The sequence below is a fragment of the Podarcis raffonei genome, chromosome 13 (genome assembly GCF_027172205.1).
Source record: "Podarcis raffonei isolate rPodRaf1 chromosome 13, rPodRaf1.pri, whole genome shotgun sequence".
Lineage (NCBI taxonomy): Eukaryota > Metazoa > Chordata > Lepidosauria > Squamata > Lacertidae > Podarcis > Podarcis raffonei.
The window spans coordinates 2,890,773-2,909,445 of NC_070614.1; the positions used below are offsets into that span (position 1 = coordinate 2,890,773).

The following is an 18,673-nucleotide window of genomic DNA, read 5'->3' on the forward strand; positions in this document are numbered from 1 at the left end:
GCAGTTGTAAAAATGCACAAATAAATAGGTGCAATTTGCTAAGCATTTCAGGAAACGCACCTCTTAAGGCGGGGCAGGGGAACTGTGGTCTTCCAGATGTTGTTGGACTCCAGTGCTCACCATCGCTGACCTCTGGCCATGCTGGCTGAGGCTGATCGGAGTTGAACAACATCTGGAGGAGCATAGCTCCATCCCTGCCTTAAGGAGCCTCCACCCTCTGAATTGGTGAGGCATCTGTGCAAGGCTTCATCGTGATGACCAGGACTTCATGTAGCTTAAAAAGAAGAAGTTTGGACAAATTCATGGAGGGCAGAAAAAACCCAGCAGCTAGTAGCCATGAGACACCTTAGGAGAGCCTCCATGTCCAGCGGCAGCAGGTGCTTCTAAACAGCAGCTGCTGGGGACAAGATGGTGCTTGTGAGCACCCACTGCCAATGCCTGGCTGCTGTTGGGGACACACCTCTGCTCTGATCCTGCCAGGCAAACGTCATGCTCAGTGTTTTTAGTCACTACTGTGTATGCCTGTGATACAACAGCACAGAAGTTCATTTCAGCTCCTATTTCATTTACATACTAATAATTTTCTGCTTTTATTGTCTCTGTCATTGTCAATGCTGAGTAAAGAAGTGGAACAGAAATTGAAACAAAATGAAAGAATATGGCAGTTTGTACTGCATTAACTGGTATGTTATTTTAAATTCTAGATTATTACACAGCTAAGCATATTTACTGTTCTCATCATATGATCGAAAGTGGAATGTTGGTTCTCATGCAATCCCACAAGTGGAAGGGCCTTTTCTCTTCTGCGATGAAGAGGCCAGTCAGGGTTTTCTTACACACTTGGGTATGCAATGTGTAGCCGAGCTTTTAGACAAGCCAGCCTTGCTGGCTGTGGCTGATGAGAATTGTATGTGGCCACCGAGACCATATTACACTGGTCTTGAAAGACCTACATTGGCTCCCAATACATTTCCAAGCACAATTCAAAGTGTTGGTGCTGACCTTGAAAGCCCTAAATGCACTGGTGGAGGAAGAGGAGTGCGGGGAGAGCGCACCACCCCTGGCAGCGCAATCCTAGTGGGGTGCCATCGCAGCTAGGGGCCCCTGCATGCGCTGGGGGCCACGCCCCCACCTGCTCTCCACTCCCCGGTGCCAGAGAATGAAGCTCCGCCACTGCCTAAATGGTCTTGGCCCAGTATACCTGAAGGAGCATCTCCACCCCCATCGTTCTGCCCGGACACTGTGATCCAGCGCTGAGGGCCTTCTGGCGGATCCTTCACTGCGAGAAGTGAGGTTACAGGGAACCAGGCAGAGGGCCTTCTCGGTAGTGGTGCCTGCCCTGTGGAATGCCCTCCCATCAGATGTCAAGGAAATAAACAACTATCTGACTTTTAGAAGCCATCTGAAGGCAACCCTGTTTAGGGAAGCTTTTAATATTTGATACATTATTGTATTTTAATATTTTGCTGTAAGCCGCTCAGAGTGGCTGGGGAAATAATAATGTGGGGTAATGATGATGATGATGATGATGATGATGATGATGATGATGATGTAGTACAAGGAATCTGGAGAGCACCAGGTTGGGGAAGGGTGCCTTAGACTCATGTGTAAAAAGGCCTACTATTGATGCTCTCTCTGGAAGCTCAGGGCCGATACAGAGATTGCAAGGTGTTTTAAGTACACATCTTAAAATGTGCCAAAAAGTGTGTTTACAAACATATGTAAAGGACAGATCAAAGAGTTCAGGATGCAGGTCACAATCAAGTATTTAACTTAGCAGAAAGGTAGGCTGTAAATATTTAAAGTATATAATAAAATAACGTGTGGAAAGGTTTTCTGTAACTTCTCTCTCTCTCTCTCTCTCTCTCTCTCTCACACACACACACACACACACACACACTGCTCTGAATCTCAGCTATTACTGAAAAAAGAACCTACTTCTGTAGCAAACAACCTAGTGTATCAAAAGGCACTTCCAAACATCTTTCCCCTCCATTTCAATGTGCCAGAAACTCATTTTCCTTATCTGCCCCTGCTCCAGCAACTGGGTTTTTTTATAACAACTTTTCCCCATGATTTGCATCAGTGCCTTTCACCTTTTCATTTCAAATGCAATAATCCCATTAGATGCCCAGAAGCTTGTAATTAATGCTGACTTCCCGCCTTCCCACTTCCTGGACTTCTCTGAATGAGGCTGTTGCCCTCCTGACTTTCATAAAGACAACTTACATTTCTCTTGAGTCGAGGCACATTCTAGCCACAGATCTTGTTCCACCATTGTTTCCCCTGCTGCTTGTTCCTGTTCTCCCAAGACAGTTCTGTACGTGGAAGAACCCAGAGTCTCACAAAGCACGAATCTGCCTTGTCCTAGTTACAATAGCGACAAGTTCATATTGTTTCCGCTCCAAACAAACCTGTAAAACAGGTCCAGGAGCTCCTGCGCAGCTTCATGTGTCAGAAGAGGCTTTAATTGATTCATGGCCATGACATCCACCCTTCGCACAGCCTTGGGAAGACGGGTGCAGACAATGCCTCCCTCAGCATTGCCATCTTTTAGAGGCTTTCCCTGGTGGGATTTCTGGACCTTTATCAACTTCACCGCAGGCAGAAATGGAGGAGGCAAAGCTTTCCTCACCACAGCAGATCCAGATGTCTATGTGGTGCAATGGTTAGAATCGTGGTTCTCCAACTTTTTTCTCTGGGCCACACTTTTTTGGGGGGGATTACTTGCACCACACAGAACTTTTTATTGATAACAAATACATTGGAAAACAAAAGGAAAGAACTCCTAGCAGTGCTTGGTTTATAACATAACAGAACTACTTTAAAATATGATCACAGGACAAACCAGAAAGTATAAAGCAATGCAGCTCAGCATCATCAATAAATTCTTCAGTTATTTTGCCTGATTTTTTCTGTTGAGTAGTCAATTCAGCTACTTGGTAAGATATAACCTGCATCTTATCTGAGATTTCTACACATTTTTTTGAAATATGATTATTGGCATTTCCGCTGTACCAAAAGCCTTTTAAAATACTGAACATTCTTGTTTGCCAGATGTCCATGTTTTGACAACAGGTGTCTTTTCATATTGTTTTGGGGCCATATTGGAATTAGAAAGGTTCTCACCGCAGATCAAGCCCATAGGCTGAGGAACATTTTCATTTCCAGTCCATGTGAAACTGAGACTCATATAGCTATCCACATATAAAGAAACTTTCTCTTTTTGGAGGTTTGCTTGGGCCTGCTATTGGTGTTGAATTAAATGAGTCTTCTCCAGCACTCTGAACAGTGATTCTTGATCACAGCTCAATATCCCTTGCTGCCCTAGGTCTCATTTTGAAAATATATCTATCCATATTCTGCAAATAAAAAAATTTTTTTTGATACTATACTGTACTGCACTAGGTAAAGGTAAAGGACCCCTGGACAGTTAAATCCAGTCAGACCACTATGAGGTTGTGGCTCTCATCTCGCTTCAGGCCAAGGAAGCAGGCGTTTGTCCACAGACAGCTTTCTGGATCATGTGGCCAGCAGGATTAAACCACTTCTGTTGCAACAGGACACCATGACAGAAGCCACAATTCACAAAAACACCGTTTACCTTCCCACCGCAGTGGTACCTATTTATCTACTTGCACTTTGACATGCTTTCGAACTGCTAGGTTGGCAGGAGCTGGGACCGAGCAACGGGAGCTCACCCTGTCACGAGAATTCAAACCGCTGACCTTCTGATCAGCAAGCCCTAGGCTCAGTGGTTTAGACCAAAGCGCCACCTGCTCCCCTTATACAATATGATACTACACTGAAATGTTTAATTGTTTCTTTGATTGTCCTTGAATCTTGCTGCCTCACTTGCCATCCTCTCCTGCCCTACAGTGTGGACCATCACCCCCTTAGAGAAAAAGTGGGTTGGAGAGTAGGGCTAGGAGTGGGCAGACACAGGCTCAAATCCTCATTCAGTCATGAAGCCCACTCAGGTCTTATTCTCCCTCTCTCTCTCTCTCTCTCTCTCTCTCTCTCTCTCTCTCAGCCTTGTTTACTTCACAGGGATGTTAGGTGGGAAAAAGAGACCCCTGTATGCCACCAGGAGTTCCTTGAAATAAGAGTGGTGTAAATAATAGTAACAGCAGTATGGATAATTGAGGTACGAACTGCAGTGGAGGGGAGTGTCCTTCCGCTGCGCACACTAAGCCTCCCACAAGGCCAAGTCTAGCTTTTCAGCATGCCACCCTGGATGGGTGCACACATGTGTGCAGAGCATGGCAACAATGGGCTATCAAAATTGCCAGGGTGCTCTTCTCTAGGAAATCTTGAAATTTGGTGCCCACATGGAATCCAAGGCAGCCATATTACTAGAAGAGTCTAAAAGCAGGACGTCTATTTATATCCATTTATAGTCTGCTCTTCACCACATAGGCAGGTTACATACAGTTTAAAACAACAAGCAAATCACATAGTGTGTAGCAACACCAAGCTATCCATTAAACTGTGTCAAACAGCAAGCAAAACCAACAGGCAACCCTGCAGAGGGAGTGGTGCACTGGACTCACCTTCCACCCCAAGCCATGTGCAAAAAGGTGTGCCTTGGCTCACCAACAAAATGCGTACAATGGTGGGGGTCAGACATGCCTCAAGGGGAGGGGGCTGTCCCACAGCCTGGCAATTTTGTAGCCTCTCTCCTCAAATGGGGACCCCCAGGTGGTTAAAGCAAGAAAAGAAGAAGGTGTGGTACCTTTGTATCCCAAGACACCTCAATTCCTGGAAACATCTGAAAAGGGAGGTTCTAAATCTCTCCCTCAAGCCAAGAGACTTGAGGTGTGCCCTTAAATACTTACGGTAAGCCCAGTGCTATTTTTCTAGAAGGCAATGGTACCTGCCTGAGAGGTGCCAGAACTGAGGTCTGGTGAGTTCTGCCTGGAAATAAACCCTGCTTAAGCCACTCCACTTTCAAAATCAGGTGCCCCCGCAGCAAATGCAGAAAGGTGTTTTTTTCAAGGAACATTTTCCTTCTTAACAAAAATGCCAGTTAATATCTTTCTCCCAACAGTGTCACTGGGCACCTCAAAGCCACTGTATTTCCCAGGACCTTCTTAAGAGATTTCTAAAGTGAGTAGAGTAGCTTGCCTTGGTTTAAAGTTTAAAAGGGGCACGGGGGGAGGGGGGAGAAAGACCACCACCCAGTTAGCTCATCAAAGTGTAAGCTTTCCCACCACCCAAAGGTGCTTGCCCAGGCTCAGTGGTGGGTGGTCAGTGGACTAGAGACTATTCCCCTTAATGTTCTCCTGGTGCCTCCTTCCCAAAGCCCAGGAAGCTTTTGCAAGCCTTAGGGAGGGAGGAGCAATCAGTGGCGTAACTAGCCGCTCGGGTGCCTGGCGAGTGTGTCCTACAGCCGGGGGCGGGATGGCTATGGGAGAGGCGGAGTGACTCAAGCTTGCAGACCTGAGCAGACTTTCCTCAGCAGTGCAAACTGCTCAACAGAAGAGGCCTGAGGCTGTAGACAGATACTAAACTATGCATTTATTATACATAAATCAAGACAAAGAAAACATGGCATCTCTCCTTGCTGTCTTCTCGGAGAGAGACTGAAAACAAAAGCAATACAGAGCGGAAGTTCTGCTCGTGCCAGCAATCTGTGCTGGAATGTAAACAGACATGTGACATGTAACAATCCCATGTCTGCAGCAAAGGGTGGAATGGAATTCCCAACACCCGCACCCCCCTTCCTCTGCCAGTGGGTGCCATGCTGGTGCCTCTGACCCTAACTGTTCCCCTTCAGGAAATTTCACTGGACGCCACTGCCATGGCTGCTGCAGGCTCTACACCCTCCTCTTGATCTTTGAGAAGACATTTCTCATCACTCCCACTCCTCTCCACCATTGCAGGGGGCTCAGCTCCTGCTACCACCTAGGAGAGGGAGAGGAGTAGTGACAGTGGAGAAAAAGGAGGTTTCCTAAGGAACTGCCCAGCAAGACTGGTCCAGCAGTGTCGCGTGACCAAACAATGCCTGGGGCTCATGCACTGGGGGGGGGGGAGCACGGAGGGTGAAGGAGTCTGCCGTGGCAACCCAGCCCTCACTGCCGACACCACCGGAGCATCCCTGCCCAGCAGGAGCATGCTGCGCCACCTATGCAGGGGGGAGCCCAGCCAGCCGACGCAGCACTTGAAGGGCACCAAGCAGGCAGCCCACCCTGGGAGCTGTGTTGATCGTCATAGAGACTGCAAGCAGAATCCCTGGGTCCTGGTCTGCCTCTTGGGTTGCTGGTCTGCTCCAGCCTGTGTCCCCGTGGCTCGCACTTTGGCAGTCCTGTGGCATCGTTATATCTGAGTACTGAGGGAAAACAAGTATAAAAGGAGAATTGCTGGGGCAAGTACGCTGGTGAGAGAACCCTAGCAGAGATTTAAAACCACACAATATGCAGCAAAACATGGAAATATAAGCTGTTCTCTTTAAAATATGCCCTTCTACATCCTTCCAAAATTCCCCAGTTCCCTTAGCATAGAAACTTACATGTTTGGTAAGTTAAAAATGGTTTACTTAGAAACTCCCTAAAGGTTGGATTCATGTGTTGCACAGGCAAAAAAAAAAGTTTAGTTCTGTGCTGAAAGTTCCTAAATTATTGGTATATAGGTAAATAACATACCAAATTATTGGTATATAAGTTGGATCTAGATCTAGATGTAGACTGAGGGAGAACAAATCTTGATTACTTAGTTCCTTCCTTCCCTTCATGCATTAAATAGATTTAGGCCTCTTGGTTATATGAGGCTGGCAATCCCTCACCTTCATGTTAGCAGGAGTGAATTGGCTCCTCCTTTGTCCAGATGTCATGTGCAGCTACACAACTTCACCATGATGTTGTTTTTGTGACATCTCCACACAGTGGCACCACACTCGCTCTCCAGGATTCCTCAAAGGTGATGGACCAGAGTCTCCAAGAGAATACTGTCAAGTTACTTCAGTATCCTATGATGCAACTCTTCCGGTCCTGAAATTCTGAATTCCTTTAGTGTAGATAGGGAGTGCCTGACCAACACCTTATTAATCCTTAAAGTCAATCCTGACTCTTCACAACTTAAACTACATATGTGTGGTTGCATACAGTTCCCACTCTGAGAGAGGGTAGAGGCAACATCACAGTTAATCATCATCATCATCATCATCATCATCATCATCATCATCATCGTTTTATAATTTATACCCCACCCATCTGGCTGGGTTTCCCCAGTTGAGCAGTTCCCAGTTCCACCTTTCTGTGTTAGTATTAGAGAAATACCTGCCAATAACAAAGCGAAATGTCATGGGGAGAGAGAGAGGGGGGGGGGAGATGGTCCTGGGGAAATTCCCTGGCAAGAGTAAACAGTGTGCAGGATTCAGCTGGGATGCCTGTCAAAGGCTGTGTTTGTTTTTACTGTATTTTATTGGTATATGTAACATGCTAATCCTTTGCGACAAAACATATAAATAAATGTAATGGATGAGTATCTTTAATTAGCTGTAATTAACCAGCAGAATGACAAACAAGAGCTTAAAATGACATGGGAATGGAACCGGCAGTGTCAGACATCAGGGGCGGCCACAGGATTTGATTTGGGTCCCCTTTTTGGTGCTTTGGAAAACAGCCTGCTTTGGTCCAAAGAGCTTTGGCGGGAGGCTGCGCAACTCAGATCAGGCGCAAAGTCCGAGGCTGCGTCCAGGGACACCAGGAAAACCTCGTGATGGGAAATCACGTTGCCGAAACAGCGCCGTCTGGTGTCGCAGTCTTATAATGCATTTAAAAGGCTGCTTTTTTAAAGAAACGAGTCCCAAGCCTGCTTCGTCAACACAAAGGGTTCCCCCTCAGGTCCGCTTGTTCCGCGATTTCCGGTCGCGGGTCCGAGAAGTTCTTTTTCTGTTCCCATCGCTTTCGCCTGCGGAAACCCGTCGCTCCCCAGTCTCGCTTTCTGAAGTTTGGTGCTTGTTCGGAGGAGCCCCGAGGGCGAGTCCTCCTGTCTTTCCCCGCTCTTAGGAAACCAAACTCCTTTGGGCAGAGGTGGGTGAAGTTGGCATCCCAGTGCCCCCCCCCGGAAATTTGTTTCGTGGGGAACTGGTCTGAAAATGGCAGGCATGATAAGAGAAGAGCCCCTGACTTGTCAAATTACAAAGAGGACTAGGGGCTTTTGTGCTGGGCACCTTTAAAGTAGTCCAACCTCTCCAAAGGGGTGTTTGCTTGCTTGTTTTCCAGTGCCAGATGAGATTACAGTACATTTCTTTTTGAACACAGAGAGATAGAGCAGAAAGAGGAAGTTTGCCATCTAGTGGCAACATGAGGAAAATTTGTTTTTATTAAAGATTTTCTTGGGTTACAAAGTAACTACATTGTCTCCATTTTCCGATTATAAAGTCCCTTTATAAGCCAAGCAAATACTTAATAAAAATTAATATAAAGTCCTTTATGCAGATAAATTATATTCAGTGTCAGACTTTAATGTTTTGTCTTCATTTAACTCTTGGAATAAAAATTCATAATCTAAAAAGAATCAGGATAATATCTTATTAAAACCACACTTATTTTAAAATGAACCAAATTGTCTCTAGGGGTGGACTAAAAAAATGTCCCTAAACCAAACCAAGAATGTGGTGTCAGAAGTCTGCTTCTCTGGATCAATCTTTGCTTGGAAAAAAATGGAGCATTTTATTTTAGTCCAATATATCAATAGTAGCTGGTACCAAAAAATCTCAAAATCAAGAGCCAGATATATATCTAAATATATATCAGATATATATCTACCAGATATTTACCAGATATATATCAGATATGTCTACTGTATTGGCCTGAATATAAGCCGCCCCCGAATATAAGCTGCAGCTTTAAAATTGGGGGGGGGGGATTAAAAAAATACCCAAATATAAGCTGCTCCATTCCTTGCTGCTCCTGGCTGCATACTGGGGGCAGTGGGAGTGGGAGCCATGCTGCGTTACCGGCATCCTTTCCCCTTCCTCGCTCTTTCCCATCCCAGCCTTGGGGGAGAGGATGGGGACGGTTTGCCCCACGCTCCTGGCTGCATACCGTAAGGTCGCGAATATAAGCCGCATTTTAACTTCTCACAGTCGGAATTTGGGGGAAAAGTGAGGCTTATATTCGGGCCAATATGGTACATCTTTTTTTTATTGCAAAAGGAACACTGTCTGGGCATTTGTGTACCCCTGGGTCAGCTTTTGTTGACCCCCCCCCCCCACTTTTGCATTACATTGATTGGGACACAACCACCTTCTCCCTGTTCTCTGTTCTCAAAGCTGTGCAGATTCCTCCCCAGGCAGTGCATCTGACAATCTCATTCAACTTCATATGAGGAAAGCATATAGACCCACTCAGATTGTGACTGTAATTTTTATTGCTGTATTTCACATTGTTGTAACCTGGAAAGCATCTGGTGAATTGTAGAGTTGGGTTTTCTTGTTATTTTATTTCAGCCCAAACAGTTAATGCTAATTCTCTGACATTTGGGGGCACTGTTTCCTGCTGTGCAGGTGTCAGTGCCCTAGAAGCGATAAGCTGTAGGTCTACTTCTGTGTAAATTTTGCAACAGAAAGTGTATCGCAGTGTATTTTGCCCACAAAGGTCTGGGGGTTGGAGTTAAAACACAAAAAATGAAAACATTTCCTTCACAGAGGATAACATTTAAATATTTCAAAAGGTCAACCCCACACTTATCTCTCAGGCCATCCTCTGTGAAATATTTGTCTCTCTCCCACCCAAGGCCTTCTGGCATAGCTGTCAACTTACAGATTTGAAAATAAGGGACCAGCAGCCAAAATAAGGGACCTGCAGCCTCACCTGTTCCAGGCACTCCAGTCTTCCTTCCTCCTGCAGTCTGGTCAAACTTATGCTGGTAGCTTCCAGAACACTGTCCAACCAACTTTGTAACCAGAGGTTCAACTGAACAGAATCTGAATCACATGCACCACAAGGCCTATGCAGCCTCAACTTAAGATGGCTCCCCGGCCTGGCTTTGCACTGCAAAGTTTGCAGCAGCACGTGCAACAAAATGGCGTCCAGCATTCAAAAAACCCCATAGCTTGCATTAACTAGCCACACACAAGGCATGCAAGCTCCACCCCCCCAGTCGTTCTTAGACTTCTTATTGGGTGAGCAACACAGCCAAGCAACACAGTTGGAGCCTCCCTCCTCCCTGGCCAGCAGGGAGGGAGGGAGAGGAGCTGCTTCCTTTGAAATTTGAGGGACATCATTTAAGGGACATTTAAGGGACATCAATAAGGCACAGCAGCGGGACATGGCACTGGAATAAGGGACTGTCCCTTCAAATAAGGGACACTTGACAGCTATGCCTTCTGGGCGCAACCCAGATCATACCAATAGAAATGGTTGTTTCGTGCTTTGGATATTTCCAGCGAAAAGCCACTCCCCAGAAAATTGTAGGTTCCTGGAACAGTGATTCTTTAAGCTTCAAATTGAGAAAGAGGTGAGAGAAAAGATGGTAAGAGACAGTAGCCTGGCAGAATCACAAAGATTCATGGAAATATCAGATGGGAGAGTCCAAAGGAGGGCAATATAGTGCATCTGGCCAAACCACTAAAGAAAGACTAGAGCAAGTTATTTGACAGCCACATTGTGATGTCACAGAAGGTGCCCCATGAAACACGCAGCTAGCAGCTGGATCTAACCATTAGTACCAAAACAACACAATCATCAGATACCGTGAGCTTGACACCAATACAGTGGTACCTCGGGTTACATACGCTTCAGGTTACATACGCTTCAGGTTACAGACTCCGCTAACCCAGAAATAGTACCTCAGGTTAAGAACTTTGCTTCAGAATGAGAACAGAAATCATGCGGCGCAACGGCAGTGGGAGGCCCCATTAGCTAAAGTGGTGCTTCAGGTTAAGAACAGTTTCAGGTTAAGAACAGACCTCCGGAACGAATTAAGTACTTAGCCCGAGATACCACTACCAGGAAAGGTCATAGAACAGATTATTCAACAGTTGGTCTGTGAGCACTTAGAAAACTAAGTCTTGCCCAACAAACCTCATTTCATTTTTTGATGAAGTTACAAGCTTGGTGGATCAGGGGAATGTTGTGGACATAGCGTATATTGATTTCAGTAAGGCTTTTGAGAAAGTCTCCCATGATATTCTTGCAAGGAAGCTCGTAAAATGAACAGTTAAGTGGATTTGACCGAACCCAAAGAGTACTCATTCATGGTTCCTTGTCATCTTGGGATGCCACAGGGTTCTGTCTTGGGTCCATTGTTGCTCAACATCTTTATAAATGACTTGGATGAAGGAATTGAGGGGATGCTCATCCAATTTGCAGATGACACCAAACTGGGAGGGGGAGCTAATGCTGCAGAAGACAGAATCAGGATTCAAAATGACCTTAACGGATTGGAGAACTGGCACAAGTGAATTTCAATATGGACAAATGTCAGGTTCTGCACTTAGGCAGGAAGAACCAGATGCAGAAATATAGGATGGGGGACACTTGGCTTACTAGCAGTACATGTGAAAGGGATCTGGGGGTCTTGGTGGACCACAACCTTAATATGAGCCAAGTGTGATGTAGCAGCAAAAAATGCTAATGCTAATCTAGGCTGCACCAACAGAAGTATAATGTCCAGATCAAGGAAAGTAATAGTCCCACTCTATTCTGCCTTGGATAGCCCATACCTGGAATACTGTATCCGATTCTGGGCACAACAATTTAAGAAGGATGTTGACAAGCTGGAGTGTATGCAGAGAGCAACCAAAATGATCAAGGGTGTGGAAACCAAGCCTTAGGAGGAGTAATTGTGGGAGCGACTGATAGGAGATATGATAGCCATCTTCAAATATCTAAACAGCTGTCACATGGAAGATGGAACATGCTTGTGTTTGTCTGCTCTGGAGGGGAGGACTTAAACCAATGGAACAGATGAAAACCTGTTCCTTGATCTCAGGAACCTTCCTGCAAATATCTCATTTCCTGCCCTCCCGACAACACTTCAGAAAGCAGGAGGGTCCAGTCCTGCAGGGTACTGCTTCATCAGTGTGTTCCCTGCTAGGAAGAGTCCTGCGGCCAGCAAGCCTGAGCCTTTGGCGGGTGGCTCCTGAGCTGCTCCTCTGTGCACTCAGCTGCCATGCCAGGTCTGCTTGCCCTCCCGTCTCAGGAACCACCATGCCCAAGAGGCAGTGGTATATCCAAAGATGTCCAAATTGGCAGTCTGGAGCAGGTCAGTCCACCATCTCAATCCAAAATAGAGGAAAACCAACTGCTTTGTGTTCACAGATTGAGTGACAATATCTCAAAGGCCCCCAATAGAGAATAGACAGACAAACCACTCTGCAAAAAGTGTAAGAGATGTCACTTTAATTAAATGAGCTCATAGAAAAACAAATAATATATTTTAGCTGAAACAAATATTTTCTAATATTTGAAATTTGGCAAATATTTTCAACCTGCTTTTCAGAAAGATGAATGCAAATTCTAACACAGAATAGTTTGTCCTGAGAGACATTTCCCCTCCAAATTGAGTTCTTTGGATTTGTTTACATTCTCTTGATTGTTTTGGCTGGTATTACAAAAAATAAGAGTCCTATTTCATGTCTATTTCATGTCTTCCATAAAATGCTTTCAGATACTAATATATCATATGTCATATCAAATATTATTAAATATTATTAAATATAAAATATTGGAATCAAGTATCCCATGATATCAAATATAGATCTCAAATATCAGACAAATAATTTAGCTTCAAAAATATTTGGATAATATCTGCAAAGCATTTATTGTCAGGATTCACGTACAGCAAAATTATTTTGTTTAAGTAGACAGTGCACAAATACAGTTATTCACTTGAATAAAAAATGTGGCTCAATTTACCACTTGGCATTTTTTCAGCATTCCATCTAGGCTGTAGCCATGTAAATCTCTCCATTCCATTTCACTGTACCATTGGGTCAGATTCTGGGCTGGCCCAAGACATTTTGGCACCTGAGGTGAACCACAAAACGGCTTCCCCACCAGTGAAGAAGGGCTCAGTGAAGATCTACTTCAGAAATCATGGTGGGTGTGTGAGTGTGATCTTGATGCCTGTGGTGCTTGGCTCACTTTGCCTCATGGGTGGGCTGGCCCTGGTCAAATGTGCCACTCAAGTGAAGTGTCACCACCAATCTTTATGCACAAAAAGGGGAAATCTGGTGCCAGTCCACAAATTAGGTAATTAACTTTCTACACTGCTATGCAGGCTGCACTCCTATGCAAACTAAGCAGGGAGCAAGCCTCACTGAATGTAGTGGAACTAGCAAGCACTGGATTGCAGAGACTGTAGGCTTGGGCTGCAAAGACACAATCTTGTACTCTTTTATGTTTGTGGTGGTGAAGCCTTGCCATGAGCAAGAAGAGCAAACCAGGCCAGTGCGTGCATGAAGGTGAAGAAAGACAGAGATAGGAAAGAAATGGCACAGGACCAAAGTAGTAACGGTATCAAAAAAGGAGATAAGGTTGGTTTGGAATGATCTATTCTGGATAAACTCATGGCACCTCCTCATAATTAACACATGCCTTTTTAGATGGTCACAAACCAGGCCAATTTCCCTTCCATTCAGGCTTATATTTGGTGCTAAAGCCCAGCTGCTGGTGAGCAACCAAAAGGTGGGTAAAAAAAGAAAGCGGGATTACATCAGCCCCAAAGCTTGAAGTTGGAAATAAGAAGAGATTCGGATTATGTTAATTAATTAATTAATTAATTAATTATGAGCTGGTTGTATGTAAAATTGAGGATTAAAATTGGAGAAATGCAAGGTATGGGGGATGCTGGGAGATTGGCAGTGTGAGAGGGGGAATGTATATTATATATTTATACAAAAAAATTCTAGGGGGTTCATTTTCACACTGTTTATTACTGGGGCCAGATGTGAGACAGCAATGTTCAAGGCCATGTTAGGGAGGACTGTGTGTGTGTTGTCTGGGAAGAAGCAGGACCTGTTTTTCTCAGGCAAAGTGCTACTCAAGAGGCATCAGAGGGAAATGTTTCAAAACTGATTAATGACTATTATAGATAGATAAAAGAGGATTTACTCTATTCGACTATTTTCAGGACAGGTTATAACAATGTATAAAAGCCATAGCAGAAATTGGTAATTGAACAGGCGATGTGTAGGGAGAAGGGATGAGTGTACTTTGAAAAGAGAGCTGTAAAAGTTATTTTATTGGGAGCAGCAAAGAAGGGAGGAAAATAGAGGGGACATTTGGAGGAGGGTGGGAAATCAGCTTTTAAACTTGTATTAATTTGGTGGCAATTTGTTAAAGATTATGGGAAATTAATAAAAATAATTGGCAAAAAAGCAGAAGTCTGGATGAGTCCTTTGTTGCAGGTGCTACTTGCATCAGTGGAAGCTAACAGCAGGCACTGCAGCAAGGCAGCAAATTTGCTATCCATGTTAAAGCCTTTGAATCCCAAGGTGCTTCACTTCCAGCCAGCCATCTCTGTTTCTTATCTAAAGCACTATTTCTTCTCCCCCACACACACTGCACACACACACACCATACTTAATTTAAATCAGCTGACTATTTGAGGTTATTAACTATCAGTCTAACTTGTGAAGTGGCATTTTGAGGACATTAAATTTCCTAGTCAGCATCAGTGCCCTGCAACAAGTCTCTCGTGAACCTGAATGGAAAAAAGAAATCAAATGATCAAATGATATAGAGTTGCAAAAATTGATCCACCTGATTAGCTGTGACATGTCATTTCTGAATGTTTAAAGGTGATTGACCTTTTACTCATAATATTGGAGAAGATCATATTGCTGTTGAGAACACATATGAATAATCTGCAAAACCTTCCCATACGCTGGTTTAGCTGAGGAATCCTCCACCTGTTTGCTCTTCAGCCGATGGTCAACATGCGATAATGTTCTTTACCGCTGCAAACACTGGCGATCCCACTGACAATGTATCTGGATGGGAGACCTGCATCTCAGGATGATTCATCAGGTATATTCCAAACTTAGTCTGAGGGGAGAAACATTTGTAAGTAAGATCAAATACCCAACAGATGGAATAGTAACAAGTGCAATGCCTCTGGATGGTTAAACTAAATTCCTCATAGAATCATAGAATCATAGAGTTGGAAGAGACCACAAGGGCTATCGAGTCCAACCCCCTGCCAAGCAGGAAACACCATCAGAGCACTCCTGACATATGGTTGTCAAGCCTCTGCTTAAAGACCTCCAAAGAAGGAGACTCCACCACTCTCCTTGGCAGCAAATTCCACTGTCGAACAGCTCTTACTGTCAGGAAGTTCTTCCTAATGTTTAGCTGGAATCTTCTTTCTTGTAGTTTGGATCCATTGCTCCGTGTCCGCTTCTCTGGAGCAGCAGAAAACAACCTTTCTCCCTCCTCTATGTGACATCCTTTTATATATTTGAACATGGCTATCATATCACCCCTTAACCTCCTCTTCTCCAGGCTAAACATGCTCAGCTCCCTTAGCCGTTCCTCATAAGGCATCGTTTCCAGGCCTTTGACCATTTTGGTTGCCCTCCTCTGGACACGTTCCAGTTTGTCAGTGTCCTTCTTGAACTGTGGTGCCCAGAACTGGACACAGTACTCCAGGTGAGGTCTGACCAGAGCAGAATACAGTGGCACTATTACTTCCCTTGATCTAGATGCTATACTCCTATTGATGCAGCCCAGAATTGCATTGGCTTTGTTAGCTGCCGCGTCACACTGTTGGCTCATGTCAAGTTTGTGGTCCACCAAGACTCCTAGATCCTTTTCACATGTAGTGCTCTCAAGCCAGGTGTCACCCATCTTGTATTTGTGCCTCTCATTTTTTTTGCCCAAGTGCAATACTTTACATTTCTCCCTGTTAAAATTCATCTTGTTTGTTTTGGCCCAGTTCTCTAATCTGTCAAGGTCGTTTTGAAGTGTGATCCTGTCCTCTGGGGTGTTAGCCACCCCTCCCAGTTTGGTGTTATCTGCAAATTTGATCAGGATGCCCTTGAGTCCATCATCCAAGTCGTTGATAAAGATGTTGAATAAGACCGGGCCCAAGACAGAACCCTGTGGCACCCCACTAGTCACTCTTCTCCAGGATGAAGAGGAACCATTGATGAGCACCCTTTGGGTTCGGTCAGTCAGCCAGTTACAAATCCACTGAGTGGTAGCATAGTGAAGACCGCATTTTACCAGCTTCTTTACAAGAATATCATGGGGCACCTTGCCAAATGCCTTGCTGAAATCAAGGTAGGCTACATCCACTGAGTTCCCTTCATCTACCAGGCTTGTAATTCTGTCAAAAAACGAGATCAGGTTAGTCTGACATGACTTATTTTTCAGAAATCCATGCTAACTATTGGTGATCACAGCATTCCTTTCTAGGTGCTCACAGACTGTTTGCTTAATGATCTGCTCCAGAATCTTCCCTGGTATTGATGTCAAACTGACTGGGCGGTAATTATTTGGGTCCTCTCTTTCCCCCTTTTTGAAAATAGGGACAACATTTGCCCTCCTCCAGTCTGCCGGGACTTCGCCTGTTCTACAGGAATTCTCAAAGATGACTGCCAGTGGTTCTGAGATCACATCTGCCAGTTCTTTTAATACTCTTGGATGCAGTTCATCTGGCCCTGGAGACTTGAATACATCTAGACTAGCCAAGTATTCTTGTACTATCTCCTTAGTTATTCTGGGCTGTGTTTCCTCTGCTGAATCATTTGCTCCAAATTCTTCAGGTCGGGCATTGTTTTCTTTATCGGAGAAGACTGAGGCAAAGAAGGCATTGAGGAGTTCAGCCCATTCTGTGTCCCCTGTTTGCATTTCACCATCTTCTCCTCTGAGTGACCCCACTGTTTCTTTGTTCTTCCTTTTGCTACGAACATACCCATAAAAGCCTTTTTTGTTGCTTTTAACCTCTCTAGCTAGCCTGAGTTCATTCTGTGCTTTAGCTTTTCTGACTTTGTGTCTACACGTGCTGCCTATTTGTTTGAATTCCTCTTTGGTGGTTTCCCCCCTTTTTCATTTTTTGTACACATCCTTTTTTAATCTTAACTCAGTTGAAAGTTCTTTAGATAGCCACCCTGGCTTCTTTAGGTACCTTCAATGTTTCCATCTCATTGGTATTGCCTGAAGTTGTGCTTTTACTATCTCCCTCTTAACAAACTCCCAGCCATCATGAACTCCCTTTCCTTTTAGTATTACTGTCCATGGGATCTCACCCAGCACTTCCCTAAGTTTTATGAAGTCGGCTTTCTTAAAGTCAAGAAATTGAGTCCTAGTATGCTTGGCTGCTCCTTTCCGCTGTATAGTAAACTTCAGAAGAGCATGATCACTCGCGCCTAATGATCCTTCCACTTCTACCCCACTAACCAGGTCATCAACATTGGTTAGGACCAGATCTAAAATGGCTGTTCCTCTTGTTGCTTCTCCCACTTTCTGGACAATGAAGTTGTCTGCAAGGCCAGTGAGGAATCTGTTTGACCTTATGCTCTTGGCTGAGTTTGACATCCAACAAATATCCGGGTAATTGAAGTCCCCCATTACTACTATCTCCCTTCCTTTTGCATGCTTGGCCATCTGTTCCAGGAAGGCATCATCTATGTCCTCCGTTTGGCTTGGGGATCTATAGTAAACTCCCACAATGAGGTCACTGTTATTCTTCTCTCCCTTAATTTTGACCCAAATGCTCTCACTTTGGCTTTGAGGTTCTAAATCTTGGATCTCTTCACAGGTATACACATCCCTGACATATAACGCCACTCCTCCTCCTTTCTTGTCTGGTCTGTTTCTCTGAAATAGATTGTATCCCTCCATTATTACATTCCAATCGTGGGACTTATCCCACCAGGTTTCAGTGATTCCTATTATGTCATATTTAGTTTGCTGTACCAAGAGCTCAAGCTTATCTTGTTTATTTCCCATGCTTTGCGCATTAGTGTACAGACATTGAAGTCCATTAATCATTCCCCCGTGTCTCTTATTTAAGGATTTTTTCCTGCCACCACTAGGTCTGCGTGCTGTTTGCTCCATTTGGTCTATGACATTTGGATGATCATCTTCATCAATTGATAGACTCCTACCTTCAGGAGCACTGTCTCCCTCCCCCACATTAGTCAGTTTAAAGCCCTCCTGATGAGGTTTCTGAGATTTTTGGCAAAAACATTCCAACCGTTGTGAGGTGCAGCCTATTGCTTGCCAGAAGTCCATCTTCAAGAAACTGCAGTCCGTGATCTAAGAATCCAAACCGTTCCTGTTTATACCATTTGCGAAGCCAGTTGTTCACTTCCACTATTTTTCCCTCTCTCCCTGGGCCACGTCGTTCAACTGGGAGGACAGATGAGATGACAATTTGTGCATTTAATTGCTTCAATTTCCTGCCCAGAGCCTCGTAATCTCTTTTGATCTTCTGGAGGCTATTGCTTGCAGTGTCATTGGTTCCCACATGAACCAAGAGGAAGGGGTATTTGTCAGTGGGTTTTATGATTCCTTGCAGTCGTTCAGTTACATCTTGGATCTTAGCCTCAGGGAGACAGCACACTTCCCGAGACATCTTGTCAGGCCCACAGATCACTGCTTCTGTTCCCCTCAGTAGGGAATCCCCTATCACCACTACACGCCTCCTCTTAGGTCTGGTCGGGGTTCTTCCGTGAGCTGTCCGTTCCAAGGTCGCATGCACATTCCCTGAGGAC

The 18,673-nt window shown here is 44.7% G+C and overlaps 2 protein-coding genes across 5 annotated transcripts in view; both read right to left on the reverse strand.

Annotated features, from left to right (window-relative positions):
- The window catches only part of PTPN3 (protein tyrosine phosphatase non-receptor type 3), a 261,139-nt gene that overhangs the window by 86,938 nt on the left and 155,528 nt on the right, over positions 1 to 18,673 (reverse strand). For 2 of the 3 annotated variants that reach the window (XM_053362364.1, XM_053362363.1), the window contains exon 1: positions 2,230 to 2,337. The exons of the other annotated variant lie outside the window; for it this stretch is intronic. In XM_053362364.1, coding sequence (XP_053218339.1) covers positions 2,230 to 2,278 — 49 coding nt within the window. In that variant the 5' untranslated portion in view covers positions 2,279 to 2,337. Of the gene's footprint in view, positions 1 to 2,229; positions 2,338 to 18,673 lie in introns of those variants that run through there. 3 annotated transcript variants of the gene reach the window in all.
- The window catches only part of MOCOS (molybdenum cofactor sulfurase), a 96,467-nt gene continuing 90,124 nt past the window's right edge, over positions 12,331 to 18,673 (reverse strand). For both annotated transcript variants that reach the window (XM_053362371.1, XM_053362370.1), the window contains one exon: positions 12,331 to 14,999. In XM_053362371.1, the coding sequence (XP_053218346.1) occupies positions 14,978 to 14,999 (22 nt within the window). In that variant the 3' untranslated portion in view covers positions 12,331 to 14,977. The remainder of the gene's footprint in view (positions 15,000 to 18,673) is intronic.